At 40.0% G+C, this 19,783-nt stretch overlaps 3 protein-coding genes across 9 annotated transcripts; all 3 read right to left on the bottom strand.

The window, feature by feature from the left end:
* Positions 1 to 4,107: 4,107 nt before the first annotated feature.
* On the bottom strand, positions 4,108 to 7,065 carry LOC110770076 (uncharacterized). The gene is made up of 3 exons (XM_021974157.2): positions 6,799 to 7,065; positions 4,669 to 5,106; positions 4,108 to 4,560 (listed from the first exon to the last, which is right to left on the bottom strand). Exons 1-3 carry the CDS (start codon positions 7,063 to 7,065, stop codon positions 4,108 to 4,110), a joined length of 1,158 nt encoding a protein of 385 aa, XP_021829849.2.
* Positions 7,066 to 11,778: 4,713 nt separating this feature from the next.
* LOC110763613 (WAT1-related protein At5g40240-like) lies at positions 11,779 to 15,566 on the bottom strand. Of its 6 annotated transcripts, XR_015832809.1 has the most exons (9): positions 15,070 to 15,566; positions 14,894 to 14,953; positions 14,610 to 14,723; positions 13,893 to 14,127; positions 13,647 to 13,805; positions 13,394 to 13,545; positions 13,071 to 13,271; positions 12,893 to 12,976; positions 11,779 to 12,008 (listed from the first exon to the last, which is right to left on the bottom strand). XR_015832809.1 is itself a non-coding variant. In XM_021966436.2 (8 exons), exons 1-7 carry the CDS (start codon positions 15,246 to 15,248, stop codon positions 13,118 to 13,120), a joined length of 1,053 nt encoding a protein of 350 aa, XP_021822128.2. In that variant the 5' UTR covers positions 15,249 to 15,564; the 3' UTR covers positions 11,779 to 12,008; positions 13,071 to 13,117. The 6 variants fall into 6 exon arrangements, 4 of the variants coding, with proteins under 4 accessions (XP_021822128.2, XP_021822129.2, XP_021822130.2 ...); XR_002527775.2 differs by having other exon boundaries at positions 12,893 to 13,271; positions 15,070 to 15,564; XM_021966436.2 differs by lacking the exon at positions 12,893 to 12,976 and having other exon boundaries at positions 15,070 to 15,564.
* A 179-nt stretch (positions 15,567 to 15,745) lies between these two features.
* LOC110763615 (WAT1-related protein At3g28050-like) lies at positions 15,746 to 19,267 on the bottom strand. 2 transcript variants are annotated; one of them, XM_021966440.2, is made up of 8 exons: positions 18,973 to 19,265; positions 18,137 to 18,813; positions 17,959 to 18,021; positions 17,638 to 17,751; positions 17,224 to 17,449; positions 16,950 to 17,108; positions 16,706 to 16,857; positions 15,746 to 16,098 (listed from the first exon to the last, which is right to left on the bottom strand). In XM_021966440.2, the coding sequence occupies exons 2-8, from the start codon at positions 18,316 to 18,318 to the stop codon at positions 15,921 to 15,923; spliced, it is 1,074 nt and encodes a 357-aa protein (XP_021822132.2). In that variant the 5' UTR covers positions 18,319 to 18,813; positions 18,973 to 19,265; the 3' UTR covers positions 15,746 to 15,920. The 2 variants fall into 2 exon arrangements, with proteins under 2 accessions (XP_021822132.2, XP_088102787.1); XM_088246661.1 differs by lacking the exon at positions 17,959 to 18,021 and having other exon boundaries at positions 18,973 to 19,267.
* Positions 19,268 to 19,783: the final 516 nt, after the last annotated feature.

The following is a 19,783-nucleotide window of genomic DNA, read 5'->3' as shown; positions in this document are numbered from 1 at the left end:
GGACGCTTCTTTGCCGGATGCGTCTCCCGAATGACGCTTCTGGTCGTCGCCATGCGTCTCCCTTAGGACGCTGCTTATGGGCAACTGTGTGACTATCCTGCCTCCCTTAGAAAACGGATAGGAACCTGGATACTTCATGCAGGAAGCATGAAGACCTCCTTTTAAGAAATTCCTGGCGCACCCTGCGTCTCCCTTAGGACGCTGCTTTGCGGGTTGCGTCTCCCGAAGGATGCTTTTGGTCGTCGCCCTGCGCTTTTTATGGGCAATTGTATGACTATCCTGCCCCCCTTAGGAAACGGATAGGAACCTGTATACTTCCTTTAGGAAATTCCTAGCGCACCATGCGTATCTCTTTGGACGCTTCTTTGCGGATTGTGTCTCCCGAAGAACGCTTTTGGTCGTCGCCGTGTGTCTCCCGAAGGACGCTGCTTATGGGCAACTGTCTTTTGTTGTGGCACATTTTGGAATTTGCAGTAGTTGCTTCTCTTCTTCAGAAATGTGCATGGCTCAGTCATCTGCTTGTCGATGAATTGTGAGCCATTGTCAGTAATTGGTGATTGTGGGCAGCCAAAAAGGGAGATGATGTTTCTCTAGACGAATCGTTCCACATCGGCTTCTTTAGTAGAGGATAGAGCTTCGGTCTCAATCCATTAAGTAAAGTAGTCGGTGGCGACGATCATCATGTCTTTCTTGGCTGACGCTGGTGGCAAGGGACCCACTAGGTCGATGGCCCATTGCACGAATGGCCATGGACTATTTTGCGGATGTTAAGCTTCGGCAGGCAGGTTAAGGATCGGCTTGTACTACTGGCAGTGATCACACTTCTTGACATATTCAGCAGAGTCGTGGTGCATGGTAGGCCAGAAGTAGCCTATGTTTAGAGCCTTCTGGACGAGTGACTTGCCCCCAGAATGGTTGCCACACTTGCCATCGTGAATTTTGCAGGACCTCAAGTGTTTGATGGTATTTTATACAGGTGAGATGAGGGCCAGAGTATGATTTGGGAATGAGCATGTTGCCTTGCATGTAGTATCTCGCGGCTTTCTGCTGGACCTTCCTAGCTTCAGACTTATCCATTGGAAGATTTTCATTCACCAAGTAGTCGATGATGGGGTCTTGTCAGCTGGGGTCTTCATCGATCTGCATCGAGTCGATTGGCTTTATTTCTTTGATGCTTGACCGGTCAAGGTGTTTGACAGGGATGGAGCATCTGAACTGGGTGTCTAGCGCTGAACCTAAGCTCGCCAACACATCTGCATGAGTGTTCTTCTCCCGTGGAACTTGTTGGATGGTGAAAGTAGGGAATTCTTTCAAAAGTCCATGGACTTTGTCGAGATACTGGATCATTCTTGGATGTTTCGCCATGTACTCGCCTGAGGCTTGATTCGTGATCAGCCAGGAGTCTGAATAGATGGCTAATATTTTGATTTACAGTTCTTTTGCTAGGCGCAGTCCGGCAAGCAATGCCTCATATTCTGCCTCATTGTTTGAAGCAAGAAAGCCTAGTGTGATGGCTTATTCCAACAAAATTCCATTCGAGGTGATTATGACAACGCCTGCCCCCGCTCCTTTGTGATTTGACGCTCCGTCTACATGCAACTGCCACATGTCATTAGGTAGGTTTGAATCGGTAGGGGAGGTATCGTCGGCTTTTTCCTTGCTTTTCTTGACCAGCTTCTCTTCTTTGGCTATCGGAGTAAACTCTACAACAAAATCTGCTAAAGCCTGAGCTTTTATAGCAGTCTTCGGCCGGTAGAGGAGGTTGTATTGACTGAGTTCAATAGCCCATTTCATGAGTCGCTGAGAAGCGTCGGGGCTGTGGAGGATCGATCTCAAAGGAAATTTTGTCATGATAATTATCCAGTGAGCTTGATAGTAAGGCCTTAGTTTTCTCGCGGAAACCACAAGCGAAAAAAAAAAAAGAGCTTCTCCATTTTCGGGTAGCGAGTCTCTGCGTCGAGAAGAGTTTTTGAAGTGTAGAATACCGGATGTTGTGCCCCTAGCTCTTCTCGAATGAGAGCTGAGCTGACAGCTGAGTCGGACACCGCTAGGTAGATATACAAGTCTTCGCCTGGTATCGATTTTGAGAGTATGGGAGGTGTAGTGAGGTAGGTTTTCAAGTTTTGAAAAGCTACTTCGCACTCGTCATCCCACTTGTCCTTGTGTCCTTTCTTCAAGGCTTTGAAGAATGGTCCGCACTTGTCGTAGATCTCGAGAGGAATTGGTTGAGAGCAAGGTCTAAAATATCAATGATATCGGAAATATAGGCAGTCCAAAAACACAGAAATGTCGATGGAAATATCGGGATATTATCGATATCGATAAAAATTGAATAAAAATCACAGAAATTGTAAGACAAACTTGGAAATTTTTATTGAAACTTTGTAGGATGTTTATTTAGTCAATTATCTATTAGTTTATCACAAAAATTGGAAGGAAATGCATTGCATGATGGATTTAACTGATTTAAGTTGATTATATAGTGAGCTGGCAAACATTGTAAGTGTAAAAAATATATAGTAATTAATGAAAGAAGATTAAACACACCATAATCATTTATATGTAATGAATTACTACAATATTTTACACTTTATACATTGCATGGTAAGATACATGAGTGACTTAGTACCACATAGAGTTCCTATGAGGTTCAAAATTTTCACTATCTTCATCATCTCTATGTGTAGAATAAGTATATTGTGAAGAGTAGTCATTCTCATCTCATGTGAAAATTTGTTTCTTGCAAAAAGAATTCAAAATAAAACCATGTATATATATAAATATTTTAGCATATTTTCACAAAAACATAAGTGATATGGTGGTTAAGGTGTTGAAGGAGTAAAATGGGAGGGGTTCGAATCCCCTTGGTGTTTTTTTCAATATCGAAATTTATCATAGATAATAAATGTTAGCTTGCAGACATTTTAAAGACGTTATAAATATTACACGCCGAAAATATAATCACAAACACATCCTCAGCGAGATGGATAAAGCGCTATGGCTGTGGATAGAGGGGGAGGGGTTCGAATCCCTCTATGCGCAACAGGGGAGGCTTTTCAAAAAAATTCATGTATTTTTGGGTTTCATATCCCGATATTATCGATAATATCGAGATATATTGCCCAAATCATTCATATCGGCCCCCCATGGATAGTTGCGAAAATATCGGCCCCCCAAAAAACCGATATTACCGAGATATATTGACGATAACTCCATGCGATACTAGCGGAGCAGGCTGAATGCCTCAGTGAGGTTTTTGATGTGATCTGCATGCTTGGGGGCTTTGACCAGCATGTCGTCCACGTAGACTTCCATAGTTTTGCCGATGTCGATTCTCGGCAATGGGAAGTTGTCTTTGGGGCATGCCTTGTTGAGGTCAGTGTAATCGACGCAAACTATCCACTTGCCCTTTTCTTATTTAGCCACTAGAACAACGTTGGCCAGCCACTCCGAGTAGGAGACTTCTTCGATGAAGCCGACCGCTAGGAGTTTGTCTATCTCTGCGTTTCTTTTACGCCACTGGCTTGCTGGCATGGTTGACATGGAGCCGATGATAGATGATATTTGGGTCAATGCCAGGCATGTCTGACGGTGACCATGCGAACATGTCCTTGTTGTTCCGGAGGAAGGTGGTCAACTCCACCTTCTCATATGGGCTTAGGCGCGAGCCGATCCGAGGGTATTAGCTCGACGTCCTCTTCGGGTTTCCATCCTTCTTCAAGAGAGACCTCTGGGTGGATTTCTTCGGCTTGGTCCTGATGCTTTAATTGCTCTAAGGGAGTGAGATTCGGTTGTTCAACTTCCTTCAGATCTGCATGACTTACAGGGAGGAATTGCGTTTGCTTGCTTTTCTTCAGCCTTTGGGCCGAGCATTTCCTCGCCATTTCCTAATTGCTGTTGATTTGACCGATACTACCCCCAGGGATTGGATAATGGATTTTCTGATGTGTGGCAGAGGTGATGGCGTTGATCTTGTCGATCCATGGTCTGCCTAAAATGTCGTTGTAGGGTGAGACCTCATTAATGACCATGAACGTTTGCGAGTTGATTACAGGTGGGGAGTAGACGTCGAGGTCTATCGTGCCCACGGTAACTGTTGTTGCACCATTAAAGCCGGTCAGTGATCTGGCTGATTTGTTGATCTTCGCTGCCAAGCCCATCTATTGGATGACTGACAGCTGCAGGATATTCTGCGCTACCCTCGTCTGCATGGATTCGGTCAACCATGGCCTGAGTGATTTGAATGCTGATGACAAGGGCATTGTTATGTGGCATGTCGAGGCCGATCAGATCTTTCTTCTGGAAGCCGATCACAGGGTCGTCTTCCGCTGGTGGAAAGTCGGTCGAGATTTGGGAGATCACAATGGCTTGTTTGATATTCCTCTTCTTTTCTTTGTTGGTCAGCCTAGACTCCTCGGAGTTGGCTAGGATTGTGTTAATCCTTATGACCTTCTGGGGTGGCTCGTTGGCGGTGTCACAATCTTCAATCCGCTGGATGACCTGCTTTGCAATGAATTCTGTGCAGTGACCTTCTCTCACTAGTTCTTCAAGGTGCGCCTTCTAAGCGAAGCAGTTGTTTGTAGTGTGCCTATTCGTCCCATGGAAGGCACAGTATTTTCTGGTATCCCTCTTGTCCGGATCTCCCTTCAAGGGTGGCAGTCTCTTTACCCAAGATTTGTCTTTTACTTGGGCTAAGATTTGATGTATGGGGACGAAGAACTTAGTGTAGTTCTCGCCTGCCGGAGTGTCCCCTTGTGGGTGTGACATGCACTTGTCCTTGTTCCTATTGCTAAACCCATCGCTTCTTTGGCCTGCCCACTTAATCGACTGATCTTCCTGCTTAGTAGACTTCTTCGCGGTGATTTGATCATCATTCCAGAGAGCATAGCATTCTGCGATTGCGAAGACCTCTGCCAGAGTCTGGTTGGGAGCGATAGTTAGCTCGCGGTATAAGTCGTGTTCAGTTGGAAGACCTTTCTTGAAAGCAGAGGACGTGATCCGGTCGTCACATCCTACAATGTTGGCCTTTTCTGCTTTGAATCTCTTGATGTAGTCTTGAAGGGATTCGTCGGACTTCTTGCGTAGGTTGAACACGTGGTCAGGGTTCTTTTTGATTGTTCGGTAAGACGTGTGTTGTAAATTTTAGACAACCTGAAAAATGGAGATTATAAAGATTAGTCTAAACACAAATTATACTCGCAAGTGCACAAGGTCAATCGTAATATAGTATGGCAAATACGAGGACATTCCCACGAGGATTGAGTTCAACTTCCAATTAGTCTAACCTAATTTCCTTAACAAAATACTTTAACTACTCTAATTATATAAACAAAAAATTAAACACGTAACATACTCACGTAAACACAAAAGGGGTTTGTTGAAAGAATGATTTAATTAACAACGAAATTAAAAGACAAAATAAGTAGAAAGTCACGAAATAGAACGATGAGAAATTCAAATTGATTAAAGCACTAGGACAATGAATTCACCACTAGTAATCCGATCTAGCCTCTTATTCACCTACCTATTAACTAACCATTTGATGTTGCCGCTTAGTTTTCCTTTTTCATGAATTACCTATGGTATTTAGGCTAACTCGTATATTCCTACATGCAATTCGCCTATGGTATTTAGGTCAAATATCAACACATAGAAACTCATTAAGATCAGTGAAAACCTCGAACAAGCATGTAAACCCTAGGAGTATGGTATTTACCCTAGACGAATTACAAATCCTAATCACATGAAGCAAGCATCAAATTAAGTATGGTATTTACTCTAATTTGCATCCGATTACTCAATTAAAAGTCTAGATGGTGATCAAGCATCAAGATAATCAACCAAGTTATTAAGCACAGTGATTAAGAATCCAACATCAAATGGCAATCAATAGATAGGTAAAATAAGAAAACTAGATTATCATACTAGGGCTACATCATGCCCTAGCAAAGAAAATTAGTTACACATAATCTTAGAATTCGACATAAACAAAAACATAAGGAAGAAACAATAAAACTTAGCCAATTGCAGTACTCTTCCGGCGTCTCCAATTTCTCCTCGTCTTTTCCGTCCTCACTAAGGAGTTGTTTCTCATGCTTAAATAGGACACCCCACGTCTATTCCTACCCTAGCTGGGCTTTTACAGTAGCCCAACAATAAAGAAAAACCTAATTAAAACATAAATCCAAAATGGGTAAGTACTTGACTCCTCTTCCTACTTCGACTGGGATAACATGTCAGTTACTTTGCTTGCACGTTTGGGGTTGTTCCTCCTCCAAGAAAAATATGGAAAAATATGTAAATTGTAGATTTTTGTCTTATCTTTCCATCCATATATCGCAAGCCTTGAGGAAAAATCAGGAAAGTCTTCAAATGGTCATTCTTCCACAGCAGCACAGTTTTGACGGGATTGCATCTTATGCTGACTTAACTTCAAAGACTGCTCTCATTGGCTGCTCCGAAAATTCTAGAAAAATTCCACAATCATCTTCAAGATCTTAGCTTTCATCTCCAATTGGTCTTGTGCTAAAACTCCACCAAAAAGTCGTATTTCCGTTGAAAACAAATTACTTGCTCTGGAAAGCTGAAAATTGAGAAAATAAAGTAATAAGTCCTTTTTAAACCAAATTCTCCTACAAAAATTAAGTATAAAGAGTACATAAATATGTAATTTTATGGACTTATCAACGTGTATTCTTTGGTGAAGACGTATGCCAGCTCCTTGAAGCTGCTGATCGATCCAGATGGTAGGGTATGGAACTAGTCTTGGGCTGCTCCTCGCAAGGTCATTGCTAACACCTTGCACATCAGTGCGCCGTCAGCCTTGTGGAGGATTATAACACTTTTGAAGTGTTTTAGGTGGCTCTCGGGATCGGAATCCCCTTTGAAGTGTGTAAATGAAGGTGTGGAGAATCGTTTCGGGGGAGTAGCCTGCTCGATTTCGGGGGTGAAAGGCGTAGAGTTCGCCTGGTCCATCTCCTTACGTAGTGCATCTTTGAAGTTCCCGCTGATCTTCAAGTCTCGAAGTCGGTCATTCACAAGCTTCTCAACATCTTTTGCATACATTGCCAGTTAGCCATGCTGGCGACCTTCGTGATTTGGGCGCCGCTAATTGACCTCCTCGTTGATTCATAAGGTTCGGGCTTCTCGACTGCGCTACTTAAGCGGTGTGTTTGTGGACTGCACTTGCGAAAGATTTTCTGTAGCTTGTCGACGAGAATTGACTCTTCGAGAGTGAGCACCAGAGCACCTTTCCTCATGGTCCTCATTGTGAGGGTTATCAAGTTGACCTCCCTGGGAGCCTAGCATTTAAAGAACATTTCCCTGCGGGCCCAGGCGGGCGCGGATGTCAAGTCGTGGGCCCAGCCTTTCGCGCACGTTGTTCCTTAAACTCAATCTTGATGGGTGACTTCGTCTGCTCTGAGCGTGGCTCGCGGATGCTTGCGACATGTCGGCAATCCGATCACGTTGTTGTCCCTCTCCTTGTCTGCTTATTCCTGCCTGACCTGCTTGGTACCCATCAAGCTGCCTATCGGCACGTTCGTCTATCCTTCCCTCTTCGCCTAGTTGTCCAAGGCCAAGGTTTTGAACCAGATTGATTTGGTTGAGGAGCTGCCTCATCAAATTGCTTTGGTCATCCATTCTCTGAGCTACGGGCTAGGGTTTCATGGGAGGTGTACGCGGGAGCGTGTGTCGAGCATGGAGGCAATGGAGGGAATTCTTGAAGTTGTTCCAAGATTGGGCCCAAGTCGGCGACGGCAATGAGCCCACCTTGATGGGAGGTTCCACCATGCTCGGGGGTGGCACCATGAAGGTGGCTAGATCCGACCACGGGGCCTTGGGTTGACATGGCGACGACAATGGTCTCAACTGCAAGTCCGGTAGGTGGCATGGTAGTGAGAGATGGTGGTGCCACCATGTCGATCTCGGGATCGTGGGTGGAGTGGCTTTGGGCCGTCGCGGATCGAGCCACAGTGGCGGTTTTACCCCTCATCTTCTTGCTTCCAACCATGGTTGTTTGGAAGGCTTCGGTGGATTGGAAAATAGGAGGAACGGATTCCTTGAGTACGAGTTGAGTATAACTCGTGCTCTCAATGAAAGCACCAATTTGTGGGAGCAAACAAATTTCCCCACAAGAATATTCGATTGGAAAGATTCCCCTTTCTTCTTCGCCTCCTCTTTCTCCCTGAAAAATAAATTGGATAAGAGGACCACACCCGGGGGGTGTTGGCCAAAAGCCCTCCGATGCCTAAGTTAGTTCAATTGATTTAGGGAAAAACCAATAGCTAAATAGGGTACGGAGATATATATGTAAGGTGTAAACCGGGCGGCCGGAGCCTTATGTAAAAGAGAGAGAGAGAGAGAGAGAGAGAGGAGGTGGCTAGGATTTGTGAGGGGAAGATCTCTACAAAGTTTTAGTAGAAATTTTGACGTACCCCAATTCTTGTGCGTAGCCAAGTATTTATAGGGGGCCTCGACGAGGTTGGTGAGGTTGGTGTATTTAGAGATTTGATAGGTATCCGATCAATTCCCAATCTGATTAGGTAACTCCTCTTCTAATTGGAAAATGTGGTAGGAATCAAATCAATTCTCAACCTAATTAGGTAATATTCAATTTAATTGGGTAATCCCCAATTAAATTGAGTAACTCCCAATTCGGTTGAATAATTCCCAATTAGGTCAAACAATCCCCAAATGGGAGGAATTATTTGACCTAGGGTTCAGATTTAATTCGGTTCCCACAAAAAGCATATGTTTTATTCGCACTGCATTCTGTACTTATGAATCTTTTTTGAATTGAACCCAAGAACCTTTTCCATGTACTGACTAAACAAACCAGAAGAAGAACTAAACCAACTATTTGCAAGTAAATTCTTTTTTCTTTTAAATGAAATGACAGCACTCATTCTATATTTGGAAATGCTCAAGATATTTTTCTTTTGATAGATGGAATATATACATATATATATATATATATATATATATGCACAAAACACATCAAAATTACGTCTAAGCCCATGGTTTCTATACAAGACAAATCTGTGTCTCATGTGTCTTATTTTGCACTTTGCAGCAGGGGGGGTGCTTTCAGATGATGATTCTGACCACCGCCCTTCTCCACTGTCCTCATGCAGTTTCTCTTCTCTGGCCTTACCCCATTTCACAGCATCAAAGCCAGTGATAATTACAGCTGCTCCAACCAAGCTGCAGTAAGATTTTGATTACTTCTTATGTACCATGGGCATAAAAAGAAGAAGATGGTATTTAGTACAATTTTAGCTAATTGCATCAAGTTTTTCATTCAAAAAGGCATAGATTACATTGAACTCAGAGGTATCTTGCACAATCAAATCAGTCAAAAAAATACAGAGAAATATGTGTTCATATACCTTCTGAGATGCAGAGCTTGTCCCAGAAAAATTACATCAATGACATCTGCGACAACAACAGCAAGGAGCTTAAACAGAAAAACATACACAGGTCCTGTTCTCAGCAGGCACCATGCTACCGCACTGATACGTAACGCAGTCCCAACAACCACCTACGTTTTCCAAATTGTATCCCATGATACATACTCACCATTTCACAGCAAACAGAAGAGTAAACAAAAAATTAGGCCAAAGTTCAAGGTCAAAGTAGATTTATGCCTTAAACTAATTCTGACTCAAAGATGCTGGAGGTCCAATTTTTTTTATAAAAAAAACCCAAAAATGAAGTGGGGTTGTGTTCTCCACATCGATTTTGTTCCTTCCAAGAGATGGAACTATGTTTTTCTTGGTTCCGCCTTTGTTGTTTGATTGCATGTTTTATCTCGTTGTTCTCTTGTAATCCTAGTGGTGTGACGAAACAGTAATCAAACTAGGATAGCTCTAAACTATGATACATGCCTGAGCCTCCTCCAGTTTAGGTTTTCCATCCTAATTAATCACATAAAATCATGCGTGACTTGGAGAACAATTAATTTATCCTCAACTTAGCATAAGAAAAATTATTATTATTATGTTTTTAGCCTCAACTCAAATACTCAAACGCCTGACAGATAGAAAGAAGTAGGAACTACAAATTCAGAAATTAGAAACCTGAATGGTAAGGCAAGTATGAATGTAAAGGCTGGAATGAGATTGAGTATGGCTGTGTTAAGCGTAGCAGAGGCGTAATTTAAACCAGCAAGTCCCATTACCTGTGCAAAGTGGAAAAGCGCAAGACAAGTTGAAAATTGAGTAGTACGTACAACTTGAATCTCTTCTAAAATAAAGACAAGGTCTTTTTTACAAACCCAATAAATCCAAGTAAGAAGGAGCTGAAGACGATGTAGAAGCTGAGTGGAGGATGCTCTAATCTGCCATTAAAGAAAGAGTCATATATATATATATATATATAAACATGCAGGGGAATGTAGTTTCAAAATGTATAAACAGAGTGAAAGAAACGAGAAGGAAATGAGACCTGTGAAAGATGAAGGAAGAAGGGGTAAGGATGAGAATGGAGAGAGCATTAGAGTAGACAACAAGAGTATATTCACTCAGTCCGCTGCTCATGGCTTCTTTGTTCAATATCATACTAGTCACCTAAGCAAGAACTGCCATCTGTTGGAATCCCACATTGGTGGGGGTGAAAGAAAATAAATGGGTTTAAATAGAATTACCACACTCTAACTAATATCGAGGCCTTTTGTGGTAAAACGCCACACCTGACGGATTGGGCAGGTGGTAAAGAGCCACTGAAACCCCCTTCCCCATGCCAAGAAGGAAAAAAACAGCCAGAAAAACCTCCCTGTGTGCTTGCGAATAAGCATTGGTAAAAGACCATGAACACCACTGCTGGGTACTTTTAACGACAAATGCCTGCAAACATTTGCTTGTTCACATTTGCTTGTTCTTTACTTTCAGCTCTAGAAAGGGTAATTGAGTTGATAATAGGCCTAGTTACCTGCATAATGTACCATAAAGAAGTTGCGAAGGCTTCAGCTGCAAGAAAAAGCCCTCCCAGAATCCAGTTTGATTGTTATGAGAAAAAGGAGTTGATTGGGTGAATTGGAGAGTGATGATGATAGCAGTATGATTGGCAGGCCTTTGTAGAATGTTGCCACAAATGCTCCTGTGATTGAGACTATGGTTCCAGAAACTTTCGCTTGGCTGCTTAAGCTTCTCCAGTGAGTGCACCTTTTCCATCCTCAGTCACCCATTTCAAACAATTGAAGCATATTTGTTCTTAATAACAACAAAGAGGACCTAATTGCAGTATTTTCACTCGCATCTTCTGTTCCAATTAGTGGAAAACTGGAGGACAGCTGACCCTTTGAAATTTCAACTAGACAAGCTGCTGCTATTGGTCATTTTTGAAAATTTTGTTTTTGAATATGAAAGTCCTTGTCACTTGTTAAAATGTAGCCAATCAAGCTGTGGATTAGACTATCCTATTTCTCTTCTCACCAACTCATGGGATTAGATTATCCCATTCTACTTAGTTTCATAAGAAATCAACTATAAAAGGAAAGTTTAATATATTTAGTCGTAGTCATGCACATATATTCGCTGAGTAGGGGTCCCCAAGTTCAAATTACTCTTACTATCAGAAAAAAGCAGAACCTGAAAATTATGGCAAGTATGAAAGTAAATGCTGGGGATTAGGTTAAGCATGGCCGTGGCAAGCGTGGGAGAACTGTATGCTATACCAATATTTCCAAATATCTGAGATGAACATCTGCATGGAAATGCTCAACATCTTTTGATAGATGGAAATGCTTAACATATATATATATATATATATATATATATATATGCATAAATCACATCAAATTGCACATCAAAATTACAAAGACGTCTAAGACCATGGTTTCTATACAAGGCAAATCTGTATCTTATTTTGCACTTTGCAGAAGGGGGGTGCTTTCAGATGATGATTCTGACCACTGCCCTTCTCCACTGTCCTCATGCAACTTCTCTTCTCTGGCCTTACCCCATATCACAGCATAAAAGCCAGTGATAATTACAGCTGCTCCAACCAAGCTGCAGTAAGATTTTGATTACTTTTTATTGATTGGCAAATAAAAAAGATGGTATTTAGTACAAGTTGAAAAGCTACACCATCATCTACTACATATTGCACAATTTGAAGTACTAGTATGATTAGAAAGAAAAATAATGATATATAATTACAGAAACAACAGAAGATGTCAACAGATGTTTCAATTAGATAGTGGAAAATAGGTTCTTCAAGAACTTTAGCCCTCGCCAATTGCCATCATTCCTTCCCTCCCAAGCCTAACTAACTTATTGTTACCTTATTTGCTACAACTAATGAAGAAGGAGATCATACATCTTAAACCAACTACCACAACTAGATTTCATTTCCAAACAAGAAGCTGCTTTCACATAAATGTTTCTGTTACAGTTGCCTTTAAGTTTGACCCTGCAAAACGTCCAAATGATGCTGATATGATATGTATGATCATGCTCCCCATGTTCACAACCTTACATTTTATAGATACAAAACTTCTCCCGTCAGGTAAGGGCATATTATGAACAAAACTACCAAATGTATATGCAGAAAAATACCAAACATAAATCTCCATATTGTGCCTATACGCAAGTACCCATTGGCAAACAGGTCATTGCTTGCAATTAACCTTGACGGTTTCCCCTGCACCCAAGGTCCTACATTGGAATCCCCCCTCACCCAATATCGCTTGCATACAAAATAATAAAAATAAAAATAAAACTTGACGGTTGGCTGCCATCTTCTCTAATTGTCACATCAACAGTGGTTGTTAGATATTTCCAAACCCACATGTGCATGATGATGGTATTTCACTATCTGTTGGTGATACAAACAGCATCATGGATTGTCTGGTTATCTTAAATAGTTAAAATACCAAAAATAATGGACCAACCTAGCGCCAAATGAGTGGCCTGAATTGGAGTATAACAACTGATGGAAAGGATGAGTTTTCCAGTTATCCTCAATTTTCCATGGCCTTCAGCAAACAATTCCACAATAACCTATCCCAATTTTCAAGAATGACAGAAATGGTAGCATTCTGAAAGAACGAAGAAGAGGATATAGAGTACCCATTTGTTTGGCAAGAGAAACCTCATGGTGTGATTACTGTAAACTTCTATATTTCTTCAAGAGTGTTTTGTAATAGAGGGACCCGTTGGTTGCTTGTTGCCAAGCTCTTTGCCTCAGCACCACCATCCACCTTCTCTTCATTGGCTTTGCCCCACATCACCGAATAAAAACCAATGACAATTACAATTGCTCCTACCAAACTGCAGGATTCAGCAAGCAACTGATTTATCTCCTTTTTTTCACCAGGAACAAAGTTAATGTCTCTCACTCTGCAGCATTTAGATATGGTAGTTAAGAGGGAAAAACAAGGTAGAAATCCTACCTTCCAAGGTAGAAAGTATCCCCAACGAAAGTAACACCAATGGAAACTGCAACAATAATCCCCAAAGGCTTAAACATAGCTATAAAAACAGGCCCTGCCCTATGAAGGCACCATGTGGTTACACCAATCGTAAATGTCGAGCCAAAAACTGCCTACAATAATATAATTTAAAGGTTGAGCAGCTTAGGTTCATGTTTTAGCACATATCTGAATCCAATAGGTATGTAATGGTTGAGTTACGTTTTCCATTTACCGAGTATACAACAGCGATCAACCTCATTTTAGGTTTCAAGCTCCAAGCACTTAGGTCTGTTTCTACAATCAAAGAGACTACTACAGCTTGAATAGCCACAAAGAAACAATAATAAAATACCATAATTAGCTCTGCTGGGTATTTCTTTATGACTGATGCCTGAAACACAGAATAGAATAATAACTAATCTCAATTTTCTAAACAAATTCCACAGTTTCATAAGGGTTTTTAATTCACAGGTCTTACCTGTATAATATAAGATGATGAAGCCAACACACAATAAACCAAAAGGAGAATTCCTCCAATGACCCAGTTTGACTGTTGTGAGAAAAGTTGTTTATGAGACAATATATCAGTTGAGGATGTCAACAGAAGTGCAGGGCCCTTGTAAAGAGTCACAATGAATGCCCCTGAAATTGAAAGCATTGTTCCCAAGGATTTAGCTAGGGTACTGGAGCTTCTCCAGTCAACTGTTTCCATTCTGAAAATACCCAGTTGAATGAATTTAGAAATGGTTGACGGCGTGACATTACCAAACTAGCAGTCTACCACTGTCTCAAAATTTGTACAACTATGAGAGAAAGCTCATCAGCTGAAATTCTCATTGGAGACAAGAAAATAAGATTATTGAACTCTTTACACTGGTTCTTCTACAGAAATCTTTGAAAAACATAACAAGTACTGCAATGTGGATACAGCAGAAGAAACTTGATTCTCCTGGGAAACTAAGGCCAAAGACTCAAGACTCAAAACATAACCTTTCAGAAACTTTTTTTATTATTTTTCCCTAGAAGGTTTCTTTAGAAAACACAAAACAAAACAAAAGTATGCTCCAGACTGCCTACCTGCGTGTGCTCAATTTCCCAAGTAAAATAGAAAAACAAGCTAAAATAGCTTCCACTAAGACAAAAGTAAAATAGGTAACCCTAGAGGATGGGGTGAGTAATAAGAGGAGGGCGTGACCTGAAGATGACTGCTAGTATGAAGGTAAAAGCAGGAAGGAGGTTGAGCATGGCCGTGCCAAGAGTAGGAGAGCTGTAATTAATCCCAGCATACCCAACAAACTGCGCAACGAATCTGCAAAATGCTAATACCAATCAAACCCACTAAACATAATCCACTTATCACAAGCAACAAATTAAAAGCGTCAATTGTGCAAACAAAACAACCCCAAATGCAACCTTTAATTTATCATATTTTATGGGATTTTCTAATATTGTGATTTGTTGATGAAAATAGTGACTTACCCAATTAGACCAAGGAAGACGAACCAACAGAGGACAGAGAAAGTGAGAGGAGGACGCGATCTACCAAGAACACAAAAGCAAAGAAAGGAATTACATTTGTGATCAAAGTAGGAAATTATAGTGAAAAACAAAATCTTTGGTTTCTGGGTAGTTCAGAAAGAGTGAGATTTAATTACCTGTGGAAGGCTAAAGAAGTAGGAAGGAGGATGAGGGATGCAAGAGCGTTGGAGTAGAAGACAAAGATGAGGTTGCTCATGCCAGTAGACATGGCTGCTTTGCTTAGTATTATGACCCCTGCTCCAGCACACTCAGTCATCATCATCCCTACTATAGGTAGTGCTGCAACTTTCCCCATGGCTCTGTTTTTCTCTTCAATCCCACAACCAGAATTACACACACATTTTCTATCAAACTCGTCAGATCGTTCAGCTACACTTAATTTCAACTGATTGAAGACTCACTTTTTCATTCATAATTGGTTTGGTGTGTTTCTGTTTGTCTCACTTTGCCCGCCACTTGGTTTTACTATTTTTTTAAATACGTTGTTTCCACCTTTTCTTTTTAAGATAAAAGAAAAACATTGTTTCAATTTTCTTTCAAGCATTGTCCTGTTTTTACTAGTTGTAACTTGTAACTCCAAATTTGAATGTTTATTTCATCTTTCTTTTCAACTTGTGAGTGAGATTCCAACTTAAAATCATCTTTATGAAATTAAGGGAAATATTATTAGACTAAAAATTAATTAGTGATGAAATGATGAGTTTCATTAGACTAAAAACTAGTTAGTTACCAAATGATAAGTTGAACGGTGAAAACATCGCTTTGCATTTTAATTAGTTGTATGCTCGATCGTTCCAGTTCAAAAATCAATATTATAAATTTTAAAGTTAGTGAGTCGAGATCTCAAATCTTACATATATGAGATCTCGAATCTTTACAATCACCATTAAAAAAATTAAATTTATTCGCATTTGATTACATTTAGACCATTTTAATAATATACACAAACAAAAAAGAACCTGCCTTGTTATTTACACAAGATACTTGTGCAGTTGTGCTTCTCTTGTATATTGTTTTGTAGTAGAGGGGCTCTATTTTGACCTAATGATTCCCAACTACTACCACCTTCCACCAGCTTCTCTTCTTTGGCCTTTCCCCACATCACCGCATAAAACCCAGTAACAATTATAAGTGCACCAACCAAACTGCAAAATTATTGTACAATTATCATTAATTAATTTGCTAACAAGAAGGCTTAATCATAAACGTGCAGACTTGTTAAGAGGCAAAGACTTTGTAAACCATCTGTAGCTTTCATTTACTTTCAATCAATCAATGAAATAAAAGATTATCCACTGGGTCGTCACTAATTGAGGTTGGGGTACCCCATTTCTCTTCCATGATTATGTACTGGTTGTCGTTTCTGATTATTTATAAGTTTTCCACCAATCAATCTCATTCTCTCAACCAACTTAACTTTAACGCAAGTTTAATATTACAAAACCCATAATTATAGTCTTTTCATACATATACTACTTTATTGCACCTAAAAAGAGTGAGACCACTTATGACTCTATCAAATTATGATTAGAGTTTACATAAAAGTACTCAATCGTTGAGGTCTTTTCAAACTCAACTTTTAAAATTTTGCACGCAGATACCTAAATTCATAAAAAATCTACAAGTTAACCTTTATAATTAATAGGAACGAGATTTTGGATAGTGGGATAAATATGTTTAACTACTTAAGCTACAAATCTCTTAACGATTATATTCAAATGCTTCAATAACACAAGTTACAATTGTGCGTACCTTCCAAAATAGAATGGATCTCCCAAAAAGATGGCACCCATGATCACACCAAAAATAATTCCAAGAGGCTTAAACATAGAACAAAACAGAGCTCCAGCCTTCCACACACACCAGGTGGTTATAGTGTAACGGAGAACGATTGAAACAATTGCCTATATGATGAGATATATGAACATACAAAAATGAATTTATGAATAAAGTTTGAACTTGAAAACATTATAGGCATTGCTACTTGCTTGCTTACAGTGTACAAAACAGCAATCAGCCCCATATCCAACCTTAACTCCCAAGCATTTGCATCTTTAACTGCAATTAAAGTAAATAATGCAGACTGAATGGTCGTGAATAAGCATTGAAAACAGACTATGACCACAACTGCAGGGTACTTCTTTAGGGTTGATGCCTGCAAATGTTAGGAATTAAGAAAATAAAACAATTAATTAATTAATTAATTTGCTTGTTCTTTGCTTTGAGCTCTTGAAAGGGTAATTGAATGATTGAATGATAGGCCTAATTACCTGCAGAATGTACCATAAGGAAGTGAAGAAGGAGTCAGCTGCAAGAAAAAGGCCTCCCAGAACCCAATTTGATTTTGATGAGAAGAGATTGAGTGGATGTGATGATGGTAGCAGCATGATTGGCTGGCCTTTGTAGAATGTTACAACAAAGGCTCCTGTGATTGATGCTATGGTTCCCAAAATTTTGGTTTTGCTGCTTGAGCTTCTCCACTGCACCTTTTCCATCCTAAAACCACCCATTTCAAACAATCAATGCATGTGATTACACATACACATTAATCTATTTGGTTTTTTCTTTTAAGAAATCAACTTATAAGAAAATGTTCAATAGTTTTAGTCATTTGCCATGAGCTCTATATATGTATAATTCAGATCAGTATTCTCATATTCCAATCAGAAAGAAAAAAACAGAACCTGAAAATGATGGCAAGTATGAAAGTAAATGCTGGGATGAGGTTAAGCATGGCGGTGCCAAGCGTGGCAGAGCTGTATTCTATACCAACATATCCAAATATCTGGGCAGAACATCTGCATGGAAGTAACTAAAATCAAGCAGAATATATTTCTTTTTCTAAATATGCATCAATAAAGAACCCCTAAAAAAAATCTGAAAGAGGAGTACTGTTAATTAAGATGTCAATTGATTGAGTTATATATCTTTCAATTTACATGTAAGAAATTGCAAATTCACATGTAAAAAAGTAGTGTAAAGTTGCATTGTACTATGTTACCAACCCAAACAGGGCAAGCATGAAGAATCTGCAGAGTATGGAGAATGTAAGGGGAGGGCGCCCTGATCTGCCAATGACCAGAAAATCAAAGTAACATGAAGAGGAAAGATTGTCACACACCTTACTGATGAACACAGTAAATTAAAGAATTGAGGGAGATGGAGAATTAAAGAAAGAAGAACCTGTGGTGGAAGAAGAGGGCTGGAGGGAGAAGAATGAGAGTGGAGAGGCCATTGGCATACACAACCATAATGTATTTGTTGGTCCCTTTGGACATGGCTGCTTTGTTTACTACCATATTTGCAGCTTGAGCCAGAATCGCCATCACCATTCCTAGAAATGGCAGTAAACTCTCCATGCTCATCCTCTCTCTCTCTCTCTCTCAGGCACACACTCACACAGAGTCACAAGGTCACAAAGACAGAACCACTTGGACCACTTCTCTGTTTTCTTCCCCTTTGTATTTGTAATTTTGTTGTATGATAGAGGAAATGGGTGGTCACTGGTTTGTATACGTAGAAACTGATTTTCCCTTATGTTATTCATATGATCATTATACAATATATATAGAGTGCTGCTATTTCCACCCACCTGTCCTATTTTCCCACCCACCTTATTTTCAAAATTTTAAAGACAAATTTACCTATTTTGTAAAATGACTTCTAAGGACAAAAACCTCAACCCATCACAAACTTTCTCCATCGACGACCATGTAGGGATATACCCAAATGTAGTGCCGACTCCCAAAGCAACAACACCAACGCCTACTGCGCAGGTGACAATGATCCTTAAAAAGGCTTGAAACATCTTTCTGTCACTCAGTAGGTGCCTGCCTAACCCAATCTAAGAAGTAAAATACCTGCCAACACCCCCACACACCACCAAAATAAAATGAATAAAGCAGTAAATGAATCGGGGTAAGTTAATTCACACCATATACATTGAACAGAAGAGGAAACATACTATACAATTCATATAATTGATAAAGAGTAAATTGAATGTGCATGGAAAAGCAAACCTGCAAAAAGAAGAAGACGCCCATCGCAACCATATGCTCGCCTGATTGCACCAAAACGTAAAGCAGAATCAAGCTGATTATAAAAGACCACCTCCCCAACCAGATATTCCAGCGTGGGTTATGGGTTAATAATTTGATTTGATCGCTTGATTTTTGCTATTTTATTTTTTTGTCTCTCTCGAAGAACTTAAAGTATCTCATTGATTCTTGTTAAACCCACAAGTGATCCACGTCGGTAGCAGGAGGAGATGGGAAGGTGGGTCATCGATGAGGGAAGTTTGTGCTGGGTTTGGGTTGGGGTTTTTTTTTTTTTTTTTAAGTTTCAAGTTTTTTTTGCTTGAATTAATAATTAAAGGACATTTTAGGAAAATTGGTGGGTGGAAAAATAGGATTGTATTTTTTCAAATCTATATGGTGGGTGAGAAAATAAGGTGGATGGGAAAATAGGACAGGTGGGTGGAAATAACAGCACTCTATATATAAAGTCTGTAGAGAATAATCTACAGTTATAGCAAGCCATTATCATAAACATAAATATGGAGTCATGGCCTAATAACAACGTAATTGACAACTGACCATTTCCTATCATTAGTAGGATTAACTATTGTAACTGAAATACTATTGTAACTCCCTAATACTCCCCCGCAAATCGTGCGCACACATCATAGCAAGATTTGAATGAAGAAACTACATAGTAATGGAGATGACGACAGTAGTCGGTTGTAGTAGTTCAGTAAGGGGAACCAAAAAGAAGAACTCCAATCTCCAGAGTTGCAACAGCGGCATGAGAGAAACAAAGTAAACATAACGC

Source organism: Prunus avium, chromosome 1 (assembly GCF_965620075.1).
Source record: "Prunus avium chromosome 1, drPruAviu1.hap1.1, whole genome shotgun sequence".
Lineage (NCBI taxonomy): Eukaryota > Viridiplantae > Streptophyta > Magnoliopsida > Rosales > Rosaceae > Prunus > Prunus avium.
This window is presented reverse-complemented; position numbering and strand designations above follow the sequence as displayed.